Source organism: Chinchilla lanigera, unplaced genomic scaffold, assembly GCF_000276665.1.
Source record: "Chinchilla lanigera isolate Chin_1 unplaced genomic scaffold, ChiLan1.0 scaffold00021, whole genome shotgun sequence".
NCBI classification, from domain to species: Eukaryota; Metazoa; Chordata; class Mammalia; order Rodentia; family Chinchillidae; genus Chinchilla; species Chinchilla lanigera.
The window spans coordinates 21,415,403-21,443,239 of NW_004955422.1; the positions used below are offsets into that span (position 1 = coordinate 21,415,403).

The window sequence follows — 27,837 nt, forward strand, 5'->3', positions numbered from 1 at the left end:
GTGGCGGCCGGCCTGACTCCCGAGTGCGCTAGGCAGGTGGAGCAGTTGTTTCTAGGAAGTGGGGACGTTTTGGGATGCCTCTCAGGGTTACCAAGGGCTGCGTCAGAGTCGGAATTCCAGTTGTACGGGTATAAACAGACCGGACGAGCTGGTCGCTCCGCCTCCCTCCTCCCCTGGGGGCGTGGCCAGGGAAGGGGCGCGGCCAGGGAAGGGGCGTGGTTGTAGCGGGGGAGGAGCCACGCGGGGCGGAGTCATGCGGGGGAGCTGCTCCAGAGGCTGCCTCTCTGGGAAACCGGCCCCAGACGCACCGCTGGTGTTTCTGGTGAGCCGTTCGTGCTCCCCTGCAGCGGATCGGTCTACTCAAGGCCAAGGGGAGGGTCAGGAGGGGCCCGGCGGGAACCTCTGGAGGAGTCAGGGGGTTGTTCTGGGCGGGGACAGAGACGAGACTGACTCTGCACCGCCTTCCGACTGGAAGCCGCGGGCCCCTGAGTCCTGGGAACGCTGTTCTGTCACTGACATAATGAACTTCTGCTCTCTCTACCTCAGGCATTTCCGCCACTGATAGAGCGAAGTCATTCTGACCGCGAGGGTCACATCGAGAGAGGAGATGCCTGCTCCCACTGTAAGTGCGGGGCGAGGGCGGGGTCCTGTTTTCCAGGTGACTCTTCTCGAAGCTTGACTTATTTGCAGGGAAGACCCTTGCGGACGTGGCCACCGGCCCTCCGTAGGCTGCTGGGCATCAGGTGTCTAAGGAGAGTCAGGTATCTTCGCACACTGTCCCTTTGGAGGCAGGTCGGGAGGCCTCGCTGCCCGAGGAAAGCTAGGCACAAAGCAGAGAGTTCTCTGCACGAGCCCGGGTGCGGTCACGATCAGTCCTGACCCACATTCCCGGCTCGGGCTTTTCATCTTTCTAATCTGTGAGGCTTGGCAGATCCTCCCTCATCTTGGTAGGACCTTCACAGAGTGGCTGAGACCCACCTGGGGTTGAATTCCCACTGAACACCCCACTGTGAGGCTTTGATCAAGTTCAAATGTACTCTGTTTCCCAGGGTGAAGGTTTTACCACTGAAAACTTAGGACATGCTCGGAACAGCCTGGCACACATTCTGAGAGCCCAGTCAACGAAAAGGGCTTGCATGGTGCCTGGCACTGGGGCATCCCTGGCATATTTGACCCCTGAAGTGTTCACTTTTTAAGGCTCTTTCATCTCTCTGACATTATTTTCAATAGTGTTCTAGAAGTGAATAGTGATAATGAATGTCCAGAAAAGAAATGCAGTGAATATTTTCTTTTATTGAACATTATATATGTAATCATGCCTGTAAAAAAGTAATGAGAAATTAAACTTGATATTACAAAAGCAGAAAAATTAATGCATTAACTGCATTAATGTATATTTTAAAAAAAAGGGAAACATTTATTCTTTTTTTGGGGGGGTCTTTTTGAGACAGGGTCTCACTGTGCAGTTCAGGATGGCCTTGAGCTCACTTTGTAGCCCAGGCTGGTCTCGAACTCACAACGATCCTCCTGCCTCAGCCTCCCGAGTGCTGGGATTACAGGCGTGTGCCACCACGCCTGGTGAAACATTTATTCTTCCATGTAGGTTGGTCACAGTAATAAATAATTATAATACTATAAATTTTGTTCTAGAAACCCCTGAAAAACCCTGTGACTTTGGCAAAAGTTGATCTTTGTGTATTCATGCTCAATATTCACTGGCGCTTGATTTGTCAATACATCTTTGTTCACAATTGGTTAAAGAATACTTTTATTAATTTTAATTTGGAAAACTTCTTTCCAGGAAACAACACTTAATGAATGAGGAAAAGCCTTAAACAGTAGGATTATTTTGGCAGGGATTCATAAAAATCTCATTGATAATAAATTCCAGAAATTGGAAACGACCTATGCTTTTTTAAAAACCAGTTCTAGTGGCTTTTATTTTTATTAATTTTTTTTTTTTTGAGTCAAGGTTTTGTTATGTTGTCCAAGCTGAACTTCTTCTGGGCCCAAGCAACCTTCCTGTCTCAGCCTCCTGGGTATCTGGGACTATAGATGTGTATCTCTACATCTGGCTTCTAGTGGCTTTTAAACATCTCCACATTTAAAGCAATTTTGAGTAAAACCCTAAACCAAAAAATGCATCATACATTTTTATTTTACTTGAAAAATTTCCCCAAGTTTTTCTTCCTCTGTGAAAATCTGGGCAAATGGGTGAATGATTGTGAAATTTGACATTTATTTCATCCATTGCTGTAGACCAAGTAGTTCTTAGTCATGCTTTAGTTTCTCTGGCACTGGGAGACCAGACTGTTTTATTTTTTGTTTAAACTCAGAAAATGTAGGACCACAGGGTTGACAACATAAAACGTGTATAAAGTGAACTTGAATCATGCTGTGCCATCAGGAGCAGACGGTTCAAATAGATGTAAGGGGCTGAGTCTGGGGCTGACTATGTAGCTATGTTATTCCATTTAACTTCCATGCAAAGGACAAAGGTTTTAAAAGAATAAGAAATAAGAACTGCTATATATAATATATATATATATAAAATGTAGCAATATAAATATATAAATAATTTTTTTCTTTAATGATGATTCCTTTCCTGTCTCTGGATGGACATAACTGATCACTCTTCCTTTGTTCCCAGCCCTACAATTACAGTCATTCTCTAAAAAGGGCTATGCCTGTGGAAGCAGCAGTAAGTTGCTCTGGGGAGTCAGGGAGACGTTGAGGAGTGGTGATGCTGACCCTGAGACCGTTTTTTTGTGGGGCTGAGGATTGGACCCAGGGACTCATGCATGGGAGCCAAGCACTCTACCACTGAGCCATACACCCCCATCTTGAGGGATGAGTCGAGTTTGTCAGGCGAACAGCCCTGGGGTGCTTGGATGCAGAAGTAAGTCTTGCCCTATGGAGCAGAGCTGGTGCCTGATATAAGCACCTTTGTGTGGGTTACTCACTCACGAAAAATTGGCCTTTTCTTTTTTAACAGGAGTGGAAAATTAATATTTGTGTTATACTTAATATGGGCCACAAATTGTGCCAGATGTCTTACATAAATTTAATTAAATTCACACTATTCTATAGGGAAAGTGGTATTATTCACTGGGTACATGAGAAGACCAGTGTTTGAGGAGGTTAAGTAACTTCCCCTGGTCGCACAGAGGTACAGGTGGGACATCAGGGGGATCCAGGCCTCAGAGTCATGGGCTTTTTACTAAACCATGTCTAGCAAGGGAACATTTGAGGAACTGTTCTTTTGTCCATGTATTGAGTTCTAAGTAAAAGGATTACCCTGCCACAGTTTCCATGTTTGCAGATTTAATTCCAAAAAAGACATGTTTCACTGTTTGTTTCATTTTCCCATATCCCTGAGTACCCACACTGCTGCCCACTGTATCATTCAATTTTGGGTTCAGGCCGAACTGTGCTGGAATCCTTGTCTTGATTCTGCGGGGCTCTGAGACCTGGGGCAAGGTCATCCCCATTTCTGAGCTCGGTTTTGGGTCTGTAGAGTGGGCCTCCAAGTGACAGGTGAAAACCCCGTAGTGCTTGGTGTTGATGAGCGTGAGTTTAGGGCAGTTCTGATCCATCAGGGATGGAGGTTTTTCCCGGAATAACAGGCCTGGGGTTTAGCAGTCGAGGGCGTGGGAGGCCCGATGAGTTTTGCTTTCTTTTCCCAGGATGCCTGTGACCTTTGGGCTCCCAAGGCTGGGCCTGGTGCCTGTTGGAGCTGCCACTGTCTCTTCCAGCTGGCAAGGAGGCTTGGGCACAGGACAGAAAGGAAAAGGGTGATAATGAGTCAGGCCGCTTCCTCTCTATCCTCCTCAACCTTTTTCCTGGGCTGGGATGTGTGGGAAGTCCAGCCTCTTCTGTGTCTCTTGCACCCACCGAGCCTGTGGAGTGCGATGTTTTAATAACTTGTATGTTTGTGTGCTTTTATGTGTTCGTCCCCATCATCTTTATCATTCCTTATATGAAACCTGCTGAACATGTATTGACAGTTCTGTTCAACCAAGAGGCTCAGAGAGGTTACGTGATTACTGAATGTTACAGAGCAACAGCACAGGAGGGTTCAGCTGAAGTCCCTGAGGGTGGCCTGGGCTCCACTTATTGGTACACAGCCTCAGAGAGATTGACACCCAGCACCTCATGCGTTCTTTTTCTCCTAAAACCTTGCCGTGGAAACTCCTGACTCCCTGCTGGGAAGTCCCTTGTCAGCAACCCAGATTGGACTTGCTTCGTCTTCTTACATTTCCTCCAGAGTCTCACAAGTGAAAGAGAAACAGAGATTTTCACCTGTGCATGTGGTTTCTGGGAACATGGAGGAAAACAGTCTCAGTCTTGAGTTTCACAACCTCCCCAGGGATCCAGGAGCCATCTGTCACCTATCCAGATTAAATAAATAAATAAATAAATAAATAAATAAATAAATAAATAAATAGCTAGCTAGCTAGCACTACCGGGCATGATGGCAGCAGAAACTGGTATTTACTAAACGATTCCTGTGTGTTAAGTGTTTTGTGGCTGCCGGCTAATTTGATCCTTAGGATATTCCTATGAATCCAGAGCTACAATCAGCCCCATTTTACAGTTGAGGACACTTGTTAGTTTTGCAACAGGCCTGCGCAGTTAGCAAGTGGCCGAGCCTGGGTTTGAACACAGAGCCCTAAATGTCATCACTATACTGCCTGTGAAAATTAAAATCATCTTGATTGAAAAATAGAGCAGTCATGCTGATTTTCCTACTTTCTATATTTTTGTACTCCTGAAATATTTCATAAAAAAACAATCAAATCCTCCAAACCCTAGTGAGACAGATGGGGTATGAGTGGATCGGAATGCTGCCTGAAATGTCCCTGAGTGAAAGAAAAACACTTTCTGCTGTGTTTCAATCTTTGCGTTGAAATGGCTCTGAAAGTGCTGTCCCTTTTTGTCCCAGTCTTGCCCAGTGCCCAGGGCTGGGGGCTTGGACAGAATTAAAGCTGTGGGGCTGAGTGTGGGCCTTTCTGCAGGGACTCCCGAGGGGGGCTGAAATCTGCCATGGGGAGGGGCGTCTCCTCCACCCTGCAGGGGTGGGGGAACTCGTAGGAGTCACGATGTAACTTTGCCACTTTCAGGTGACCTCATCTCCCCCAGCCTCAGTTTCCCCACTTCATTGTGAAATGAAGCATGTGCACCCATCTCAGCCTCTTTTCAGGCTGTTTTCTTTGTGGGTCTCACTTTGGGTTTCAGAGTAGAATCACCTGGGAACTTTAAAAAAAACCACCAAGCTTGGGCTCCACCCCAGGATCCTGCTCTGGCCACACCCCACTCACCCTAGTGCTTTGCTACTTGGAACCCTCTGCCCTGCCTTCCTCTCCTTGCTGCCCCACCCCACCTGTCTCACAGACCCGTTTAAAGGTCACTTCTTCTCTATTATCTTCTCTGATTGCAGTTCAGTGTAGGGTTTAGACATCCTTAGATCTGGGTTCAAATTCTGTCATACCGCATCTGGTTTGCCTTCATCTTTCAAGGCTTCAATAAAAATTTCAGGCTCTGAGCTTTCTACACCATCTTCAGTTCCTCTCTTCCAATTCTTTTTTTTTTATTTTTTTTATTTTTTTTTTTATTTGAGACAGGGTCTTGCTATGCAGTTCAGGCTGGCCTTGAACTCACAGCAATCCTCCTGCCTGAGCATGCAGTCCTCAGCCTGCTTCTTCGCAGCCAGCCTCATCCCTGCTTCCTTGTTTCTGGGGCCAGAAAACTCGAGTCATCTGACGCCCCTTTCCTTCACACCCCTGCTCCTTCCATTGGCAAAACCTGTAGCTAAACCTTCACAGTGAGTTTTGCACCAGGCACTTCTCATCACTGTCTGCTCTGTGTATCTAAACCATCATCACCTCCTGCCCTGATCTCTGAATAGGTCTCCTACTTTCTCCATGCATTCTAAATGTGAGCTCTTCTCAGTGCAGCAGCCAGGGGGCCCTTTAAAAACCTATGTTGGGTCCTGTGTCTCCTGCGCTCTATACTTTGTAGTGGCCTCCATCAGAGTCAAGCTCAAAGGCCTCCTTGTTCTCAGACACATCCCACCTGGGGCCTTTGCCGGGGCTGTGCCCTGTGCCAGGCTGTCTTAGACACACAGGTTCACTCCCCTGTGGTGAGCACCCCCACACCCTATTTAACATTGCACCTGCCCCTCCCCATCCGTACCCAAACCCCAAATGCCTCTCTTTCTGTTTTGTTTTGTATCCTTTATAATAGTCTAGATGATTTACTTACTCATTTTTTTAATTTAATTTTTTATTAGTACATGCTGCAGTACATAGTGATTACGTTTATTGTGGGGGGGCTTGCACATGTTCATTGCACAACTTAGTCCTTTTTTTGTCCCCTTCCCCTCTGTTCCCTTCAACTTTTGTTTCCCTTCCCATTTGCAAAAGCTCACTTCTATTAAAAACCAAACAAGCAAACAACTTTCTCCCCCCTATTGAACAAAGCACCTCACACAGCTCAGTGAGTTTCTGTAGGGTGAAGGAGCAAATGAATGAGTTTCTTGACCCACCAGAGAGGTGGACATCCCCTAAGGGGAAGGGACTTTTAGGGGCTATTATTGGCTATCCATTTACCTGGGGTGCAAGAGGGGATTTGCTAAAAATACAGGGTGATTGCGCACGTCAGCAACCTCCAGTCTTGCAGTTTGTGCTGGGAAACTACAGCTGGGGCTGAGGGCTGGGGTCTCGAGGTTTGTGGGAAACCAGCGAGCTCTGGAGTATGTAGTGAGAGCATGTCACACTCCCATCCTCTGCCTATTATTTGTGTCTTAGATTCAGTGCTTGAGCTCTTAAATTACTTAAATGAATACCACCACCAATAACAACAACAAGAGGGTTTAGAGGTATGATATAATAAAAAAGAATACATGGATATATTTGTGGTAAAGCAAATATAGCACTGGGCCTACCAATATTAATTTAAAAACTTCCTTCAATGTCTAGTGTTTGAAAATTCAAATTGGATGTTTGACCATGTTTTATAATAACATGTTAGAAAGCATGCTAGGAACTTGAAAGTGTAGAAGAAAATTTGGAAAATATAGGAAAATAGAAGGAAGCAAAATTACAAGAACCATCCTAAGCCTCAGCCAGGGGGAAAGTCCACTAGTATGTTGGTATGTTTTTCTTTTTAGATTTTTGTGGTATTTACTAAATAAATGCTATGCAAGTCTTCTACCATTGAACCAGAACCTTATCTAACCTTTTTTGTTTTGTATACCTTGTTTTTTTTTTTTTTTTTTTGGTATGAAGTGATTGGATGGATTGTCCAAAATTGAACACACTGTTTTTTTTTTTTTTTTTTCCCAGTACTGGAAATCAAACTCATGACCTCACACTTGTCAGGCAAGTGCTGTGCCACTGAGCTAAATCCCCAGCCCCTGAACACCCTGGTTTTTATCAAGTCTTAGTTTTCTTTTTTTAACTCTAAAATGGATACATGCTTAGGTAAACATTTTTTTAAAAAACTAGAAAATATTTAAAAAGAAAACTAATACCCCTAATTGGGAGATAGTTTCATGAGGTTTTGATAACAGATTTTTTTGGGTCTCTTTTTTTTGAGACAGGGTCTCACTATGCAGTTCCCTGTTTTGCAGCCAGTGGCCTTGAGCTCACTTTGTAGCCCAGCCTGGTCTCCAACTTGCAATGATCCTCCTGCCTCAGCCTCCCGAGTGCTGGGATTACAGGCATGCACCACCATACCTGGCTGATAACAGATAATGTCTACATTTTCCAACTAAAACACTGTAATTCATCAATATGAGGATTTTCTTCTCATTGAAAAATCTTTTTTATTAAAGTAATTCATATTTAGGGGCTGGGGATTTAGCTCAGCGGCACATCGTCTGCCTGGCAAGTGCAAGGTCATAAGTTCGACTCCCGGTACCAGAAGAAAACCAAAAAAAAAAAAAAAAAGTAATTCATACTTAAAAATTCAAACTATCAAATGCAAGGTCTTAAGTTCAATTCCCAGTACTAAAAAAAAAAAAAATCAAACAATCAAATAATATAACAAAATATAAAAGTCTCTGAGTCTCAACCACTCACTGTATGCAATAAAAGTTTGGTGTATTTCCTTAGACCATATAGTATATAGTACATTTTAATTATAAATGTATAAAAATGTTTTTAAGCAAGAATGGAATAATACTGTCTTTCAACTTGCCTTTTTCACTTACTTCCATGTCTGGTCATGTAAATACCTTGTTCTCTCTGATGGCCATATGTATGCAGGGCTGTAAAATAATTTATTTAACTGCTTCTAATAGAGGTTGTTTGGGTTGTTTTCCTATATGAATTTTGAAAGGCAGAAATTGCTCCTCAACTTGCTTACTAAGGAGAATGGCTGTTCTCCAGCTTTTTGTAACTCTGCTTTTGTGGGGGAAGATAAAGGCTTTTTGTTCTAAAATCCCACGGGTGCAGAGTCTCGCTTTGCCATTGTGATCCATGTGCTGCGTAGGAGAGTCTTCCTGGGCGGCTCGGGGTCCCCTGGCCCTGCCCTGGAGGAGGTACCCCTGCCCTGTTGCTGAATCTGAAAGGGCTACTCTGCTAATCTGGACCTTGCACAGAACCACCTGACAATAGCACACAACTGGGTTCCCAGGACCACTGTGGGTCCTTTATAACTGGGTTTGGCACACATGTTTTGTAAAGGGCTGGGTCATAAATATTTTGGGTTTTTCAGGCTGTATGGTTGCCTTACAACTCTTCAACCCTGCTGTTCTGGAAAGCACCTATGAAACATTTCAGGTTTGCCCTTTCTAATTTGTAAAAGTGTTGGCGGGGGGATGTCCCTGGAGCACAGACTTGTGATGCCGACCAGCATCAGACTGGCAGGATAGGGATTGGGACATATGTCCACATATGTCCTGCTGACCTGATTACTGAGGTGCTCACTGCACCTTCCTAACCAAAGCAGCCTCTGCTTCTTTGGCCTCATGCTGTGTTTAACAGTCCTGTTCTTGTTTTGCAGCCAGAGCCCAAGCCTGGAGACCTGATTGAGATTTTCCGCCCTTTCTACAGACACTGGGCCATCTATGTTGGCAACGGATATGTGGTCCACCTGGCTCCCCCAAGTAAGGGCACCAGGGCCGGGAAGAGGGAGTGGGGAACTGGGAGTAACAGTAGCCCCAACTTTCTCATTGCTTTCGACTGGTGGTTTGTTCCTGAGTGGTAGAAGCAGGCAGCTTTGTGTGGGGCAATGGTAGTCAAACTCTGCTCCTTGGAACCCCTTGTTCTTGTAAGAGGTGTTTTATGTACTGTGGTTTTGCACACAGCACATTCCCCTCTTAAGCCTAAGGCTCCGAGAAGGAGCACAGGTACTTGGGCAGACTTGGTTATAAATCCAGTTTCTACTCCAGCCTTCTCTTCTCACTTCCCCTCCTGTCCCTTCCTCTCCCCTCCCCTTCCTCACCTTCCGCCTCCTCCTCCCATTTCTTTCTTTCTTTGAGACAAAGCCTCACTATGTGGCCCAGGCTGGCCGTAAACTTGTGATTTTCCTGCCTCAGCTTCCAGAGTGCTGGGATTATAGGTGTGCACCACTGTACCCATTTTAGCCTGAGTTTCTTTATTTGTAAATGGAATAAGAGTACTTAACGTGGAGAATTGTTGTGAGAATTCCCTACCCTTGTCTGTAAACTTTTACTTACAGTGGAGTAGAACACAAAGAACACAAATATAGTAAAAATGTACACTAAGTGAATTTTTAAAAATCTATGCCTGTGACAATGTCCAAGACCAAGATCCAGAACATTTCAGTACCCCAGAAGCCCCTGCTCGCCTCCTCAGTGCCCCCCACTTGCCCAGCAGCCCCATTCCAGCTTCTCTTGCCATGGAAGAGTTTCGCCTGTTCTAGAACCTCATGGAAGAGGAGTCACATAGCCCGTGCTCTTTTGTGTCTGTCTAGGGAATTCTCACAACAATTCTTTCACTCAACATTCTGCCCACAGGAGTCGTTTTTGTTGTTGGGAGTAGCATTGTTCTGAGATTTTCGTTGCTGTGTATTTCCCTACAGTGGGTTGCACATTCTCCTTACGTATTGGTTTCAGCTTTTGGCTGCTAAGAATAGAGCCCCTGGCCTCACCTTGTACTTACAGAGATAGCACAGGAAACTAAGTAGATGGCATCCTCTCCGCCCCCTCGTATGTGGGGTTTCTCATATAAGAGGCTTTGCGTGCATATAACCTATCTTTTCTTCTGTTAAAATGCAAAAAGCACCCTGCCCTGCCCTTAAAAACTGGCCCCTACTTGTGGGCCCAGGCCTGGGTCCTGGTACTCCTCTAGCACAAACGCTTCTTGAATTCCCTCTCAGCTTCTGTATTGTCATCTTCTCCCCACCGACTAGAAACCCTGGCGGTAGCTCCTGTTGATAAAACACCACACCTACAGGCCCTGTCTCAGCCCTGTGTCATTTCCGGCCATCACAGACTCCCCGCTCCCCATTCTCCCTTCAGCATCCCGCAGGCTCTTTTGTGCCCCTCTAGAGTGGCTCCTATCAAGGGTAACAAAGTGCTTTCTGCATCCTGATGAAGCCCAGGCCAGCATTCTGGTCTGGTCCCTGCCTACTAGGCTCTTTGCAGCATTTGATAGGAGCGACCTCTTTGCTTTCCCTCTAGCACCTTTCTTCCTCTCCTGCTTGGGTCTTTCCTTCTTGGTACCCTGTGGATTCCCCTGCTCCCTTCCTACTTCCCTGAATGGAATCAGTGCCTCCATGACCCCGCTGGCTTTGAATACCTTCTGTCTGTCAGTGTCTCCTGAGCTTATAACTGCAGCCTCTGACTTGTATCACTTCCTTTTTCTCTTTTTGGTTTTTATTGGTACATGTTCGCAGTGCAGAATGATTACATTCCCATATGTGGAGCTGGTGCTTGTACATAACACATCTGAATTGTTTTTTTCATCTCCTCATACTCCCTTTTCTCTCCCCTCCTTCCATCTCTTGGTTGCCTTCCCCTCTGCAAAAGACTTATTTTCCTATTTTCTAGTATCTTTTATTTTGCTCTTTATTTTTATTTGGGGTTTCCCATATAAGAGAGACCATGTGATAGTTAAGCCTGTGTGTCTGATTTATTTCATTTAACATTATGGTCTCAAGGTGCATCTGTTTTCCTACAAATGACTCAGTTATCTTTTTTATGGCAAAGTAGTACTCCATCGAGTATAAATATCACATTTTCTTTATCCATTCATCTGTTGATAGACACATGGGCTGCTTCCAAAATTTAGCTATTATGAATTGTGCTGCTGTAAAATTGTGCCCTGTAATATATGTCTCCATTGGCTTTTCTCTCTCTCCTTTTTTTTTTTTTTTTTTTTTGTCTTTTGAGGCAGGGTCTCACTATGCAGTTCAGGCTGGCCTTGAGCTCACTTTGTAGCCCAGGCTGGCCTCAAACTTGCAATGATCCTCCTGCCTCAGCCTCCTGAGTGCTGGGGTTACAGACGGGGGCACCACGCCTGGCAGCTTTTCTCTTCTGCGTGGGATAAAATTCTAGTTGACCCAGAAACAACAATCTCTGTACTGTGGGCAGTGGGGCCCAGATGACATAGCCTCTGCTTGTCTCTCTGGACCTGATCTTTCTCCTCTTTCATCCGAGGTCTCTGAACTTCAGCCACATTGGCCTCATAGCTGTCTTTCCAGGCTGTCACGCTGTTTCTTCTGAGGTCTTTGCCTTTGCTGTTCTTCCTGCTTAGCATGAGCTTTCTTAGCTTTTAGCACAGCTACTTCTTTACCACCCAAGTCTCAGTACGGATGCCCTTTTGTGGGGTGGCCTTTCCACCCTAGCTCCCAGGTCACATCCCTTAGCGTTCTGCACAGAGTTTTTCAGTACACAAAGGTACCTTGTTTGTGTATCTGCTCACTGTTGGTGCCCTCTTACTGGAGTGTGAGCTCCTCAAGGTGGACAGATGTGTTGCAGGTCATCAGGTGAAGGATGCTTCATAAAGGGAAAAGATGTCCCTACTCACATCTTGTCATCTGAGCTTCCCAGGAGCTTGTGGGATGGGTGAGATCAGGAGAACTTACCTCCTGCTACTGAGAGCATTGTAGACTTACAGTTGGAAGAAAGCTTAGCAGACAGTCTCAATAATAACAACCCCTAACTGTTTGTACTCGCCCTGTGTCACACTCCCGTGAGAGCTCCTTTAATCCTCCCAGCTCCCTGTATTGTTCCTGTTCTATAAGGAACTGGGGACTCAGGGAGGTAAGAAACTTTCTAAGTGTGTCTTAAGCCCTGGCTGTCCAGCTATGGATTCTGTGCCTTGAACCATGATGCCTTTAACCGTTCATCAGGGGAGAGAGTGGAACTAAGGATAACATTTAAATCTGCCCAGGTAAGGTTATATGATTGGACCAGTACTGGAATTCTTGTATATATTGGGTGGGATCAGAGGAAGAGCCCGGATGCTGACTAATTTGGGAGAGGTCTGTCAGGGAGAAAAGAACATGAACTCAGACTATTCCCTCGACTCCACCTCACAGAGTGGGAACGGGGAAGGGGTGAGGGGCAAGATTTTGGGTCCAGACTGGAATCCAGATCAGGTGTAAGGTGGAGTGGGGTCAGGTGCAGTGTAGGGAGGAGCATTACAGTCAAGGGTAAGTGCCAGCTAGATAGAAGGGATAGGAGCTAGATCAGCAGAAGGTCCTGTGGGAGGGGAGGGAGTGGCTGCACTCTGGGGGAGGAGTGGTGCCTACAGCCCTGCAGGAAGCTGCCAGGGGAGAGCGAGGTCAGTTGGATCTGTTTTTGTCTTTGGCTGTAATGATATGGTGTATAACATTTATTGATTTGCAAATATTGAATCATCCCTGCATTCCTGTAATGAATCTGACTTGGTCATGGTGTATGATTTTCTTGATGATTTGCTGCATTCTATTTGCTAGTATTTTATTGAGTATCTTTGCATCTATATTCATTAGGGAGATTTGTCTGTAGTTCTCTTTCTTGGTTGGGTCTTTCTCTGGTTTTGGTATCAGTATAATGGTTGCCTCCAGAAATGAGTTAGGGAGAATTGCTTCTTTTTCAATTTCATTGAAGAGTTTGAGGAGTGTTGGTATTAAATCTTCTCTGAATTTCTTGTAAAATTCTGCTGTGATTCCATCAGGGCCTGGGCTTTTCTTTTTCGGTAAGTTTTTAATCATGTTTTCAATCTCATTAATTGATACTGGGTTGTTCAGGATTTTTATATCTTCTTGATTCAACCTTGGTAATTCATACATATCTAGGAATCTGTCCATTTCTTCTGAGTTTTCTATCCTGTGGGAGTAAAGATTTTCAAAGTAGGTATTAATGATCTTCTGAATTTCTGTAAGATCTGTAGGAATTTCATCCTTTTCATTCCTTATTGCATGAATTTGACTTCTTTCCTTTCTTTTTTTGATAAGGTTGGCTAGGGGTTTATCAATTTTATTTATTCTTTGAAAGAACCAACTCTTTGATTCATTTATTTTTTGTAGGGTTTTATTCATTTCAGTTACATTAATTTCTACCCTGATCTTTATAATCTCCTCCCTTCTTTGGGCTTTGGGCTTGACTTGTTCTTCTTTTTCTAAAAGTTTGAGGTGCAGCATTAGGCTATTTATTTGTTCTGTTTCTATTTTCCTTATGTGTGAGTTCACCGCTATAAATTTCTCTCTGAGGACTGCTTTCATTGCATCCCACAGATTCTGGTAAGTTGTATTTACATTTTCATTTGTAGATACTTTTAAATTTCTTCTTTAATTTCTTCTGTAACCCATTGGTTGTTCAGGAGGTTGTTGTTTAATTTCCAAGTGTTTATGGAATTTTTGGAGTTCCTTTTGTTATTAATTTCCAATTTGGTTGCACTGTGGTCAAATAATATGCATGGGAGAATGTCATTTCTTTTGCATTTTGGTAGGCATATTCTATGGACTAGAATGTGGTCTGTTTTAGAGAAAGTCCCATGTGCAGCAGAGAAAAATGAGTATTCTGATGCTGTGGGGTGAAACACTTTGTATACATCTACTAAGAGGAGTCTGTGTCTGGTGGAGGGGCTACAGAAGAGGGACACAAAGTAGTAATTGTGTGGAGTATAAAGAATGACTGGACATGGGGCACCCCCAGTTGTTTGCTCGGCCTCCAGCGATAATTGTCTAAGTCCTGCAGAATAGAGAAATCAAAAGTACTGGTTTTTGGCCAGCGTGAGCCATTGTCTACTTTGTCTGTTGCCACATGGTGTTGCAGAAGAATACTAGATATTTGGGCTTCAGATCAGGGTAGAGATGAAGGTTATTTAGGTTATTTTAGGTTATTTAAGAGACAGGCTAGGGGAGAGGAAGGGGGAATAGAAGAAGGAAGATTTCCCCTGGGGAGCAGAGAGAGGTTTCCCATGAAAGCAACAATGAGATCCACAATGGACATCTCCAGTTGGGACTCGGGGCCATAACAGAGCATAGGTGAGTGACCAAGGCAATTTCCCTGCAATTGATCAGCCACCAAGGGAAGTCAGTATTCCTGGGGATCTCTGTGACCAGTGCTGGGTTTAATATGCCTGGAAAGTAGGGAAGTGGGCAGAAGGGTGGAAAGGCAGGAGAGGGGCCGGGAGAATCTTAACCAGTCTGAAGCAACTTGGAGTGGCAGGAGCTGCCTGGAACACTGGATCAAGGCCCGGTGGGCCAGTGTCACCATGTGGCCTCAGTAGGATGAAAGGCTCGAGATAGGGCGTAGGGTCCTCCAAGGACAGATTACCGTATTCTGACACCAGTATGTTATCAGTGGTGCATGAGAAACCACCCAGACACACAGGCTTTATGTGAGCAAAGGGCTGGATTTATTCTATAAATGTGTGAATGATTTCAGCAGAAATTAAGTTTTTATAGGACTTGGGGAAAGGCTTATAACCCCAAGGAATCTGGGTGGAATGTTGGGGTTAAAGTTCCCAGGATGGTCAGTGCAGGTGTGTAGATAATTCTGGACTTTTTGGCACTGGGGAGATTGTATGTCTTCTCCTAAATTTTCTTTATGGCCATCTGTTCTGTTTGCTGAGGGCAGCATGGCCCTTTAGTGGTTTTCTGTTGCTTGTGGAGCGTGACATGTTAGTGGAGAGGGTCTCTCTCAGGTAACATGTAACACCTCCCTCTTCAACCATCATGCTGTACAGATTGGCTGGGCTCGGAGGGCTGGCCAGGCTGTACTGGTGTTAGCTGCCACCCAAGATTGTCCTGGTCCTTGTGTTGAACCCAGATTCCTTTTGAGGGGGGTACTAGGAGTCAAACTCAGGACCTCATGCTTGCCAGGTTCATTTCTGGAGCTTTGTTGCCCCTCCTTAGCCTCTGGTCCTTGGCCAGGGCTGCCAATGTGCCCACGGGGCCTCCTGAACATTGCATCTAGGGGAGCAGCTGTGAGGTTTTGGTCCCTTTGCTCCCAGGAGAGTGGGCACTCCTGAGCATCAGCTACCGTTCCTGCCAAAAACTTTGTGAGTTCAAGGACCTGTAGTCCTGATGGAACCATGAAAGGTTCACATGGTTTGCTCTCCCAAATGATGAGTACACTTGTAGCTCATATTTGCATAATCAAGAACGCTGAGGGCTGGGGATATAGCTCAGTGGCATAAGCGCCTGTCTGTCAAGCACAAAGTCATGAATTCGATCCCCGGTACTGAAAAAAAAAAAACAACAAAAAAAAACACAACAAAAAAAAGAAGGCTGCTTAGGTATCACAGGATGACAGTATCTCTTGGTTAAAAGAAATCTCAGTAAATCATAGAGCTTTACTAGTCCTTATTTTAGATAAGGATACTGGAGCCCAGGGCCACCCAGCCATGTGTATGACCCTTCCATATCTTGATTATGCCCTGTGCATGGTGCCAAGGGCGGACGCCCATCTGGGGACCGGTTCTGAGACCCTGAGGCCTACCTGGGACCAGTTCCTCTGTTTCCTCTTTGTGTATCCATAGGTGAAGTCGCGGGAGCTGGTATGGGCAGCATCATGTCCACCCTGACTGACAAGGCTGTCGTGAGGAAGGAGCTGCTGTATGATGTGGCCGGGAGTGACAAGTACCAGGTCAACAACAAACATGATAACAAGTACTCACCACTGCCTCCCAGCAAAATTGTCCAGCGGGCAGAGGAACTGGTGGGGCAGGAGGTGCTCTACAAGCTGACCAGCGAGAACTGCGAGCACTTTGTGAATGAGTTGCGCTACGGAGTTGCCCGCAGTGACCAGGTTCGTCCCCAGCCTGTGTCTCCTTCCCCCAGAGCCAGACAACTTCCCCAGCTGATAGTAACTGGACATCAGAGTGGACTGAGATAGAAGAATGAACAAAATAACCGAGATGGGTGTGATTCCTGTGCCCGAGGCTGTCACAGTCAGGGTGGGGAGACGCGCAAGTTGCCAATGCAGATCAGTGCAGATAAGGAGACAATGGCCAAGGAAGGGAGTCATAGCAGTGATAACCAGGCCTGTTGCTGAGCCCTCCCTGGCCACCCAGTGCCAGATGACCCTCCTTAGCTTGGAAGCAGTCTTTATTATTCCCACTTTACAGATGGTGAAACCGAGGCTCCCAGGGCTTATGTAATTTGTCTATGGCCATTAATTCATTCAACACATAACTGTCGAGTCTCCAAACCTGTATCTGTCTTTCCCGAGAAGGTGAGTGTAGCTGTGCATGAGTGACAGAGGCAGGATTTGAAGCCCAGGTCTGTCTGATCAGCCACATCAGGCTTATAAACAGCACTGTCCTCAAGCCTTCCAAAGCCCAGAAGACAATCCAGGAGGCAATCCAGGAGATTCCAAGATACAGTTTTGTTTGTTTACTTAGTCTGATTTTGCTCACGCTTCGTTGAATTTCTTTGATTACCTCACTTCTCCCTTGCTTTTTTGCTATTTCCTCATTTTTGTTGCAGATGGGGTGGGGAACATTGAAAGAATTCTTATGTGGCTTTTTTTGTTTTTGAGATGAGGTCTTTCTGTGTTGCTCAGGCAACCCTCAAATCAGCAATCCTTCTGCCTCAGCCTCCAGAGTAGCCGGGATTACAGGATGTGGGCCGTCTTGTCCAGCTTTACATGGCTATTGGTGCAAAAGAAAATATATATATATATATTTCTTTTTTTTTTTTCTTCAGTGAATGATGAGGTTAGGATTAGGATCTTCCAAGTTGTTCATTTTTAATTTTTAGTTTTTGAGATCCAGTCTGTTTTTCCTTGGCTACTGTGATGGACAGACCTGGGTTGGATCTGGGCCCTGCATTTTTGCCAGCTGTATGACCTTGGGAGATTTAGCCAAGGTCCTCAAACTTGGTCATGCACAAATGGTAGCTGACCTTGGAGCTAGGGAGACAGGCTGGAGGGTTTCCATGTGAAACTTTAGGACAAATAGTCCATCAAAGCAAGGGAGTAAACCAAGACTAGTTCAGCACAAAGCTGACTCAAAAAATGAGCTTGATAAATTAGGGTAGAAATATTTGTGCTTGTCCTTATCTTGTTCCTTTTGCTTGGTTTACCCAGTGCCTTGTCTGCTGACCTCTCTGGGCCACAGTGACTTGGGTGGGGAGCGTTCACCACCATCACCTGCAGGGATCAGCCTCAGTGTCCCTCACACTGCTGACAACCACCTATATTTACTCCACTGACCCCTATTTTGGTTAGTTGGTTCCTTTTCCTCTCTATTATGAGATGTTAGACAATGATCCAATGGCTAACTTCTTATTTTTCTCAATCAATTGGCTTATTATTGTTCATCAGACATTTATATATAAGGCTGTTAAGGGAGGTTAACATAAATATTCAGTAGTACATATCTAAGTAAGGAAAGGACAATATTGCCAATGTTTGGTGAAGACTGCTGGAGTTTCTGTTTTTTTGGTTTTTTTCTCCGGTACTGGGAACCGAACTCACGACCTTGCGCTTGCCAGGCGGGCGCTTTTGCCACTGAGCTAAATCCCCAGCCCTCTGCTGGAGTTTCTGAATTATCATCCAGCTGTAGCTTCCCTGAGAAGTGACAAAAGCCCTCTTCATAAAGACAGAGGGCAGGGCCATGAGAAGAATTTCATTAGTTCCTGGGCATGGCAAGCTAAAAACATGCAATGAATCAAGCGATCTGGGGTGGAGAGACCTCAGCAGGACAATTCATATATATCTAGGAATCTGTCCATTTCTTCTGTATTTTCCATCTTATTAGAATACAAGTTTTTAAAGTAGGCATAGATGATCTTGTGGATTTCTGCAGGGTCTGTTGTGATTTCACTCTTTACATTTTGAGTCTTTCCTTTTTTTGATAAGGTTGGATAAAGGTTTGTTTAATCTTTCAGGGAACCAACTCTTTAGTTCATTGATTCTTTGTATTTTTTTTTAGTCTCCAATATGTTAATTTCTGCTCTGATCTTTATAATTTCCTCTCCTGTATGAGCTTTTGGCTTAGTCTGCTCTTCTTGTTTTTAGAAGTTTGAGGTTCACCATTAAGGTGTTTATTTGCACTTGCTCTGTTTTCCTGATATGGGTATTCACTGCTATAAATTTCACTCATAGGACTGCTTACATTGTGTCCCATAAGTTCTGGTATGTTGTATTATCATTATCATTTAATTGTAGAAACTGTCTAATTTCTTCTTTAATTTCACCTATGACCCATTGGTTGGAGGGTGCTATTTAATTTCCATGTGTTTATGAAATTCTTGTGGTTTCTTTTGCCATTGGTTTCCAATTTCATTGCACTATGGTCTGATAATATGCATGGAATAATTTCAGTTCCTTTGCATTTACTTAAGTATGTTCTATGAGCTAGTATGTTGTCTATTTTGGAAAACATCCTGTGTGCAGCTGAGAAGAATGTGTATTCTAATGTTGTGGGGTGGAACACTCTGTAAACATCTACTAAGTCCATTTGTGGAAAAGTTTGGTTCAGTTCTAATATTTCTTTGTTGATATTTTGTCTAGTTGACCTTTTGTCTTTTTGTGACATTCAGGTATTGAAATCCCCCAATATAATTGTATTAATGCTTATTTGATTTTTCATGTCCATTAATATTTGTTTTATATAGTTGGGTACACTGGTATTTGTTGCATATATATTTATGATTATGATCTCTTCCTCTTGGATTATTCCTTTTACAAGAATATAGTAACTTTCTTTGCCTCTCTTAATCAGTCTCATCTTGAAATCCACTTTGTCTCCAAGTAGAATAGCTGCCCCTGCTTTTTTTCTGGGTTCCTGTCACATGGAGTATTGTTTTCCATCCTTTGACTTTCAGTCTATGAGTTCCATTTGGAATTAAATGTGTTTCTTATATGCAGCATATTGTTGGATCTTGCTTCTTGATCTGTTCTGCCAGTCTGTGTCTTTTGATTGGTGAATTGAGACCATTAACATTGATGGTTATAACTGATATGTGTTGACTTACCCTTGTCATTTTATTTTTCTGTTGTTGGGCTCACCCCCTTTCCCCCTGTTTGTTTGCTTTGCCTGGTGGATTCCTTCTGTTAGGGTTCATGGAGTTGTAGTCCTTGTTATCTCTTTCTAGAATGTCCTTCAAAACATTTTGGAGTGCTGGTTTAGTGGTCATACATTTCCTCAGATGTTCTTTGTCATGGAAGTATTTTATTTTTCCATTAGTTTTGAAAGATAGTTTGTGGGGTACATTACTCTGGGTTGAAGGTTGTTTTCCTTTAGAGCCTGAAATACTTCACTCCAAGCTCTCTTTTTCTTGAGGGTTTGTGCTGAGAAGACAGCTGTGATTCTGATGGGCTTTCCTTTATAGGTGATTTGTTTCTTTTTTGTAACAGTTTTTAAGATTCTATTCTTGTGTTGAATTTCCACAATCTTGACTATGACATGCCTGGCTGTAGATTTTTTTGATTGTGGCTAATTGGAGTCCTATATGCCTCACTTACTGTATGTCAAATTATTTTTCCCTGCCAGGGAAGTTTTCTTCCATGATGTCTGTGAACAGTTCATTTTTTTTTTTAATATCATTTGTGCTATCTCCTGCTTTTTGGTTTGACTCTAATCAATCTTCAGTTATTCTTATTTGCCTCATCTAGCAGCTGCTGGACTGATTTCTCATGGCCCCTAGCTATTTTCATAATAGCTAACTGCAAGCCTGTCTTCTGTATCTGAGATCCAGTCCTCACATTGGCTTAATCTGCTGCAGATACTTTCAGTGGAATTTTTATTCTCCTGGATATCTGCTTGAATTCCATTTCTTTCCTATGCTGAGCATTCATGGCTTTCATAATGTTCTTAAGTGCCTCTATTTTTTTTTTTTATCTGTATGTGCTCTAGAGTCACTAAGCATGGTTTTCATTGTGGACACCATCTCTGAAGTTACGTGCAAAATTATTTCTGATTTGATTTTTTTCTAGTACCTCATTTAATTATTTGTTGTTACAAATAATAGAGGCCAGGTTGGTAGCTTTCAGATTGTTCCCCTCATTGCCCCCTGGGTTTGCCTTTGCTGAACTAGATGTCTGGGGTTGCATCTTGTTTAAATGTCTTTTCATTTTCTCTTCTTTTTTTGTTTAATTTCTGGGGTAATGCTTGTAAATTGCCTATGGTGGATTGCTTTATCGCTAGTATTTAGAACCCTTAAGAAGTGACTGCTTCTCTGAAGTATCTTTCAATGTAGCTGGCTTTTGAGTTTTGAGTCTGTTGCAAGATCTTACCTCTTTAATTTGTTGAGGATGAGAAGTTTCTGCCTGTTTGGTCCAGCCCCTGGTTCCTTGACACTGTGCCACAGTATTTTCTGTGATCCTTAGTCAGTGTCAGTCTTGGAATACCAGGAAGAACAGGTGTTTAGAACAATTGTGTCACTTTTGGCTATAGTGGTACCATCAGCAATGACAGCAGCATCAAATGCAGCCTAGAAAATGACACACTGAGCTAACTCTTAATTTGCCACCTTTAACTGTATGAACTAGATTTGTGGTTATATAACAAAATCCAAAACAAACCAAAAAATTATATGCAGTATACAAGTCCTTAATATGTCAATTTTTCCCTGAGGGGTTAAAATTTAAAATGGGTTAGGGAGAAAATAGAGAAGTGGAAGAAGAAGGGGAGATTAGAAGTAATGCTGGAGGACAACAAAGGGGGATCATGCTAACTTTGGGAAACTAGTGCAGAAGACTGAAGGGAAAGAGAGAAGGAAAAGATAAAAGGAACAGAAAGAACTACAGCCACAGAGAGGCTAGAAACCACATTCATAGCCATATAAAAACAAGATCAAACAATGAAGGAGAAAACAAAAACAAAAAACCAAACCAAACCACCACCACCACCACAAAAAAACAAGAGAGAGAGAGAGAGAAAAAAGTCTACTTCCAGGTTTGTCTGTGCTGTCACTGGTAGACAATGTGTGGAGACAGAGTCCAGATCTGTGTTGATTTATCCCAGAAAGTCAGTAGTAGCTTTTTGTTGGGGTAGTGGATAATCTCAGTGAGCCTGCACCTTCTGGCTGAGACAAGACTCATTTGGCCTGTAGCTACCAGGCCACCTTCTATGGGCCAGCTGGGAGGTGCTAGATGGAGCCAGAAGCCACTCTGAGTTCTGAGCTCGGTCAGCCCCTCTCCAAGATGGCCAATCACTCTCTCGCATGGGTGACTGAACCCTTAGCACTCACTGCCAGCTAGTACAGTCCTTCATGTCTGCTGTGTCTCTCCGTGGAGGCCTCTGGGGTCACCAGCAGTCACCATGTATCCACAGGTTTGAACCACTCCTCTCGTGCAGTGAATCCCATCTAAGGGAGAAGGTGCCGCTGGCTACCTCCTCCATCTTCATTGAAGTTTCTCACTTCACTCTCTCTGTGGGCTTCAATTCATGCTTCGGATCCTTCCTGGGTCTAGAAGACCCACTTCCCTCCTTCTTTTCTTCCTCACATTGCTCTATTTCAGTGTCTAGATGGCAACTCTCAGAGAAGCTGTTTCTCTGATGCTTACTACTGCACCATCTTGGTGCTCCTCCTCAGAAAGATAATGGCCTTTAAGACACTGTCTCCTGATCTGGAGATGTAACTCGGTGGTAGAGCACTTGCCTAGCACTGTGAGGTGCTGTGTTGATGCTCAGTACCACAAACAAACAAAACCAAAACCAAGCCATTTATCTTCAGAGTCATATGTGATGCTGCCTGGCTGTTACTTTACCAGCATCCTAAAGATTCCTTTCCTTTCTCTCCTGAATTAATGTTTTTATCCTTTGTGGCTCACATTTGTTTCTTGGTTCACTCTGTTGCTAGGGTGTACTACTTTCCCTAAAGTTTACTGAGAAATGTTACATTTGAAAAAGACTCCCCATGCCTAAAAATGTCTTTGCTTTACCTTCACATTTGACAGTTTGAGTATAGAATTCTGAATTGGAAATAATATATTTTTTTTAGCATTTTGAAGGCCTTGCTTTAGTGTGTGTGTGTCAGGATGGAACTGAGGACTTAATACATGCTAGCCAAGCACTCAACTGAGCTACATTTCCAGCTCCCCTTTTAGTTAGTTAGGTTTTTTTTTTAGATTTTTTTGATACAGGGTCCCACTACATTGCCCAGACTGGTCTCTAACTTGGGATTCTCCTGCCTCCTGAGTAGCTAGGATTATAGTAATTTTCTCTTTCATAATATTTTGATTTGAGACCTGTGATGCACACTGAGTTGCGCATTTCCATCATCAGAATTAGTGTAACATTAGTGTAACACCCAGTTGAGCTGGGTCTAATAATCTGTGCAACGAGAAAATTATCAGTGGCATCTGAAGGTGACACCAATCTTGGACAGGTTGTTTTTCCCAAAAAGTTTGCATTATCAAGACTAACTAGATGGTACTTTCTTGTATTTAATTGCATTCTTTGGTACAAAGCATGAGCACAAACAATGAGGTTATTTTTCTTTTTCTTGATAAAGTATCTTTGTATGAGCAGATTGCATCAGCATGTGATTTCATGCTGGGAGGTTCTGTAAAGAACTAGGGCCATATTGTTCCTCTTATTTTGTCTGAAGAACATTTCTCCCACCCTGACACAGAGTTTAGCAAGGAAAACACTGGATAAAAGAGATTTTTTTCAGGTTCTCTAACAAAGTAACCCAACAGAGCCACGGCCACCACAAAACTGTCTAATTACCATTTTGAGGAAATTTAATGACTGACTAGCAGTCAAACCTCCATTGGGTAGCTCCACCCAAACTTCCAACTAAAGAAGAGCATAAATGAAGAAAGAAGCCATGAGATCCAGAAGGTGGGCTTTCTAGTACGGGAGGAAGTAGGAAAGGGCCAGGGCAGGGGTCTGTTAACTTTGAGTTTCACTGTGATGTCACAGTGTGGACTGTTGGAGAGTCACCAGTACTGGTGCCTTTTGTTTCTACTTGGGCCATCAGATTTCCAGAAAAATCTTCCAGACTCTCGTATGGAAGGTGAAGTTCTGAGGGCCATAAGGGGAAGGAGATCTGAGAGTCTCATGCAATGGCAAGCAGAAACACTGAAACAACACCCAGGATTTGGAGGCAGATTTATTTGACGATGCTGGGTACTGATCAGGATTATTCCCAAAATATCAGGCTCTGATCTCTGGTGGTCTAGGGCTAATATGGGATAAGCAAGCAGGAAGTACAGAGGCAGAATGGCTTGTCAATTGAGGACTGGTTCTCACAATATGCATCATAGTGATCAGCTATGCATCACAGTGACTAGCTGTTTCTATGAAGCTAACAGGAACTGTAACTGGAACTGTTACCTGGGCAACTAACAAATTGAAGTATACTGGCTTGGCTGGGGTGTGGGGCATCTTCTGCTATACTCACACTTAGTCTATTCTTAGTCTCTTAATTCTTTTTTTTGTGGTATGATACAACCTCATGTGTGCTTCTAGATTTCTAGGCCCCCAAATGTTGTTTTAGCATCTCTAACTGTTCAGAGAATGAACTTTCAGCTTTCTGGTGGGGTGAGGGAGGAGGTCCATGGACCTGGCTAATATACTCTCTGCTGTCCCACTTCCAGGTCTCTGAGGCTGTCAATATGTGAACCTTCTATGCAATCCTTTTAGAGGTTTCTGTTGTTTAATTAGAGTTGGTCCTCAGCTTTTCTCATCGATGCCTTAGGATTCTGTGTCCTTGTGAAATTATGCCTAAAACAATTTTTTTTTTTGGTAGTACTGGGGATTGAGCCCTAGGCCTTGTACAAGCCAGGCAAGTGCTTACCCCTGAGCTACACTTCCAGCCCAAACAAATGTCTTACTTTATTTTAGTTGGGTTTTAGGAAGGAGTGAAATCTGACATATGTTCTACTTTAAAATTTGCTCCTACTTTTGAGATTTTTTTCTTTTGCTACAAGCAGTAAAAGTCAGATACTGTACCCTAATAACTTTAAGTATAATGTCACTACTATTAATAGTTGAGTCATTTACTTGAGGATACAAAGACTTTCATATGTGGCAGGACCGGGCCCTGAGGATACACTGATGTGGTGAGACCTTTGTTCTCATGGACATCATGTTATTTTTGCATTCTTAGTAATTCCTCCCTGTCTTTGTACTTGCTTCCAGAGCTCCCATTGGCCAGCTGGGATTTTGACCATCCTGGCATAATCTTTCTGTCATTTCCACAGTCACCCTCTGAGGATTTCAATGCTTTAAATAGGCACAAGGTGAATTGTGTTTCCTATTTTTGGGTCCATTTAAATTCCAGGCCAGCTGGCTCCATCCACTGATTCTTTCCCCATTGAGCCCTCTCCTCTCCTCTTTCCTGCCAATAATTGTTGACTTTTAGGTTTGACCAGGGGAGGCCAAGAGGCATGTGAGACTCCCTGTGCTGAATGTGCTGTTGAATTGCAGCTTATTCTCAGATTCCTGACACCGAGGGTAACTCATCCCTTCTCTTTTGCAGGTCAGAGATGTCGTCATGGCAGCAGGCATCGCAGGAGTGGGCTTGGCAGCCATGGGTCTCATTGGAGTCATGTTCTCAAGAAACAAGAAACAAAAGCAATAAGCTGAAAGGACTGTTCTGTCAGGAATGACTATACATTAAGAAGCAGTCTTGTTTTGCTAGAGTTTGGGATTTGGTTTATGGATTTCATCCTGTTTGATAATAAGGTTTATTTTCATGAAATAAAATAAAGCACAAGAAAAGAGGATTTTCTCAGAGAAATGCATCACAGATTACCTTGTGTGAAGTCTGTGGCGGGAACAGCTGGGCTTGGTCCATGATTTTTCTTTCTCTTTGCATGTTGTATTCTTTGTATCACAGTAAACAGAGTCCAGTTCCAATGATCTCAACTGCAGGGTGCTTCAGGTTGTCAGGATATATGTGGAGGAGCAAGACGGTCCTGCTAGACACAAACAGAAACCATCAGCCAGCCAAGGCTCTTGGCCTGGAACTTGACATATAAGATTCCAGAGCTGGAGTCTATAGATGTTCAATGGAATGAAGAAAAAAAAAATCCTCTGCCATAAGGAATTCAGTATGTGGTCTCACCAGTCTTCCCAAAAGCCTGTTATTTCCCTTTGCTCTCTACCTCTTTCCTCTGCCTTGTCCCTTCTACCTCCCTCACCAGCATGCTAGCTTCCTTACTGATTCTGCTTGCCCACCCCCAGCTCTCTGATCCCACATTCCCAGCTGCCCTTTTCTTCCTGCCTTGGCTCAGGGTCACCTCCCCATTGGAATCAAGCAAAAGAACCCCAAGCTGACTGGCAACAATACTGCTAGATGAATTATGAATAAAAGAATAAAACATAATAGAATTTAGATAACAAAAATACTAGGTGTCAGTATTTCAACCATGTGGCATAATAAACACTCAGAAAGAAATTTGTAACATAAATCCTTACATTCAGGGAAAAAAGGTGCAGATTAATGGATTGACCATCTCTCCTGGTTACTTTTCTCTCATTGCTGAGACAAAATACCTGGTGCCCAAAATTAAGGAAGGAAAGGTTTATTATTATTAATTATTATTATTAGCTTACAGTTTGTGGAGGTTTCAGTCCCTACTTGGCTGGCTCCAAGGCAGAGTTGCACACAGCACAGGGCAACCATTCATGGTGGCAGAAAACAGCAAAAGCCACAAGAGAAAAAGGGAGGAGAGGGTGGGGAGAGCAAGCTTCTTTTCCTTCCTTACATTGTATGAAAACTACCCATCCTGGGGCAGGTGTAGCACTCATACCCATAATTCTAACATTGGACCATGAATCAATCATAAACTCTAGAAGCCCGCCCCATGACTGCATGAGGCTTTGGGGAAACATTCAGACACAAACCATAACACCATCCAATTTGAGATACTGCATAAAAAAGGAAAAAAATGAAAGGAAGAAAAAAATGAAGAAACAGAAAGACAAGTCAAGTTAAATAAAGCAAAACACACATGAAAGAGAGGATACATAAGTTAACATTTTAGGAATAAAATGGGGGCCATGGTGTCTACAGATGCTAAGGAGATCAGGAAATTCTGATAACTACCTTCAGGACAAGAGACTGGAAAATTTTTATGGAGTTGATACATTTCAAAATAGCAAAATTGAATTAAGAATAAAAGAATCAAAGCTGTCCTATAACAATGGAAGGAATTAGATAAGTAGTTAAAAATTTTCATCCAAAGAAATGTCATGTCTGGGTGGTTTTATAGGTGAGCTTTACCAAACATTCAAGCCACAGAGGACTGAGACTGCTGTGGGGAAATAGTGAAAAAGAACTCATAGATAGAGGAGATATATTATTCATGGGTAGGAAGCCTCACCCATGAATAGTATCTATAATATTCACGGATAGAGGTTTCATAACTATGTCAGTATTTTTTCTCCCAGATTCATCTACAGATTGAATGATTCCAAGCCAAATCCTAACAGAGTCTTTCCTGGAATTGGCATAGGTTTTGAAATGTATGTGGAGAAATAAAGAGGTTTAGTCACCTCACTAAAAAAGAAGGAACACTTCTTCTAAATACATGTTAAGGCTTCTTAGAAATTGTTATTGTGATCAAGATAGTATATTTTTTGGTGCAGCGAGAGTTAAAATGACCAGTGGAATTGAGTAGAATCTCCAAAACAGACCTAGAAATAATGAAACCTTAATTTACAGTAGAGGGAGCACTTATATGATTGGGGAAAAAATTAACTGTGTAGATACTGGCAAACACTTTTGTAAGGAGTAAACAGTGACTATTTTAAGCTCTTTGTACCTCACAGTGTCTGATAAGAGTTATTCTACTCTGCTGAGGTCATAGGAAAGTAGCCACGACAATAGCTGAACAAGGGCTTGTGACTGTGTTCTAATAAAGCCTTATATACACTGAATTTTACATAATTTTTATGGGTCATGAATTATTTTCCTTTTATGTCTTCAGTCACTTAAAATACAAAAATCATTTCTAGCTAGTAGGCTTTATCAAAGCAGGTGGAGAGCTGGATTTGATTTATAGGCCATAGTTAGTTAATTTCCAATCAAAAAATAATATTTAAGCAACTGTGTAACCATTTGAACTTTACATTGTCCAGGAAGTTAGTGTGGGGAGGATTTTGTTGTTGTTGTTGTTTTTGTTTTTGAGACAAGGTCTCACTATGTAGTCCAGGCTGGTGTCAGACTTAGTGATCCCCCTAGCTCAGACTCCTGAGTGCTGGGTTTACAGGTGTGTACCACTATCCCTGGATGGGGAGGATTATATGAAAGGGAAAGCTGCAAAATTTTTGGAAGTAAATACAAAAGGGCATTGTTATGATCTTGCTGTAGTTTATAAGAACATAGGAAAGATAAAAAGCAAAGCAAAGAGGTAAATTTGATTTCATTAAATATGAACATCTACTGTCAAAACACCATAAAACAAAATGAAAAGACAACCCTAGGAAACATAACTGCAACCCAACTGTTAAGAACTCATATAAATTG

At 43.1% G+C, this 27,837-nt stretch overlaps 1 protein-coding gene across 3 annotated transcripts; it reads left to right on the forward strand.

Moving 5' to 3' along the window:
• The first annotated feature begins 231 nt into the window (after window positions 1–231).
• LOC102003033 (HRAS-like suppressor 3) lies at window positions 232–25,063 on the forward strand. 3 transcript variants are annotated; one of them, XM_013514096.1, is made up of 6 exons: window positions 232–322; window positions 547–622; window positions 9,010–9,112; window positions 13,693–13,698; window positions 15,945–16,213; window positions 24,844–25,063. In XM_013514096.1, the coding sequence occupies exons 2-6, from the start codon at window positions 608–610 to the stop codon at window positions 24,943–24,945; spliced, it is 495 nt and encodes a 164-aa protein (XP_013369550.1). In that variant the 5' UTR covers window positions 232–322; window positions 547–607; the 3' UTR covers window positions 24,946–25,063. The 3 variants fall into 3 exon arrangements, with proteins under 3 accessions (XP_013369550.1, XP_005384730.1, XP_013369551.1); XM_013514097.1 differs by having other exon boundaries at window positions 274–377; XM_005384673.2 differs by lacking the exon at window positions 13,693–13,698.
• Window positions 25,064–27,837: the final 2,774 nt, after the last annotated feature.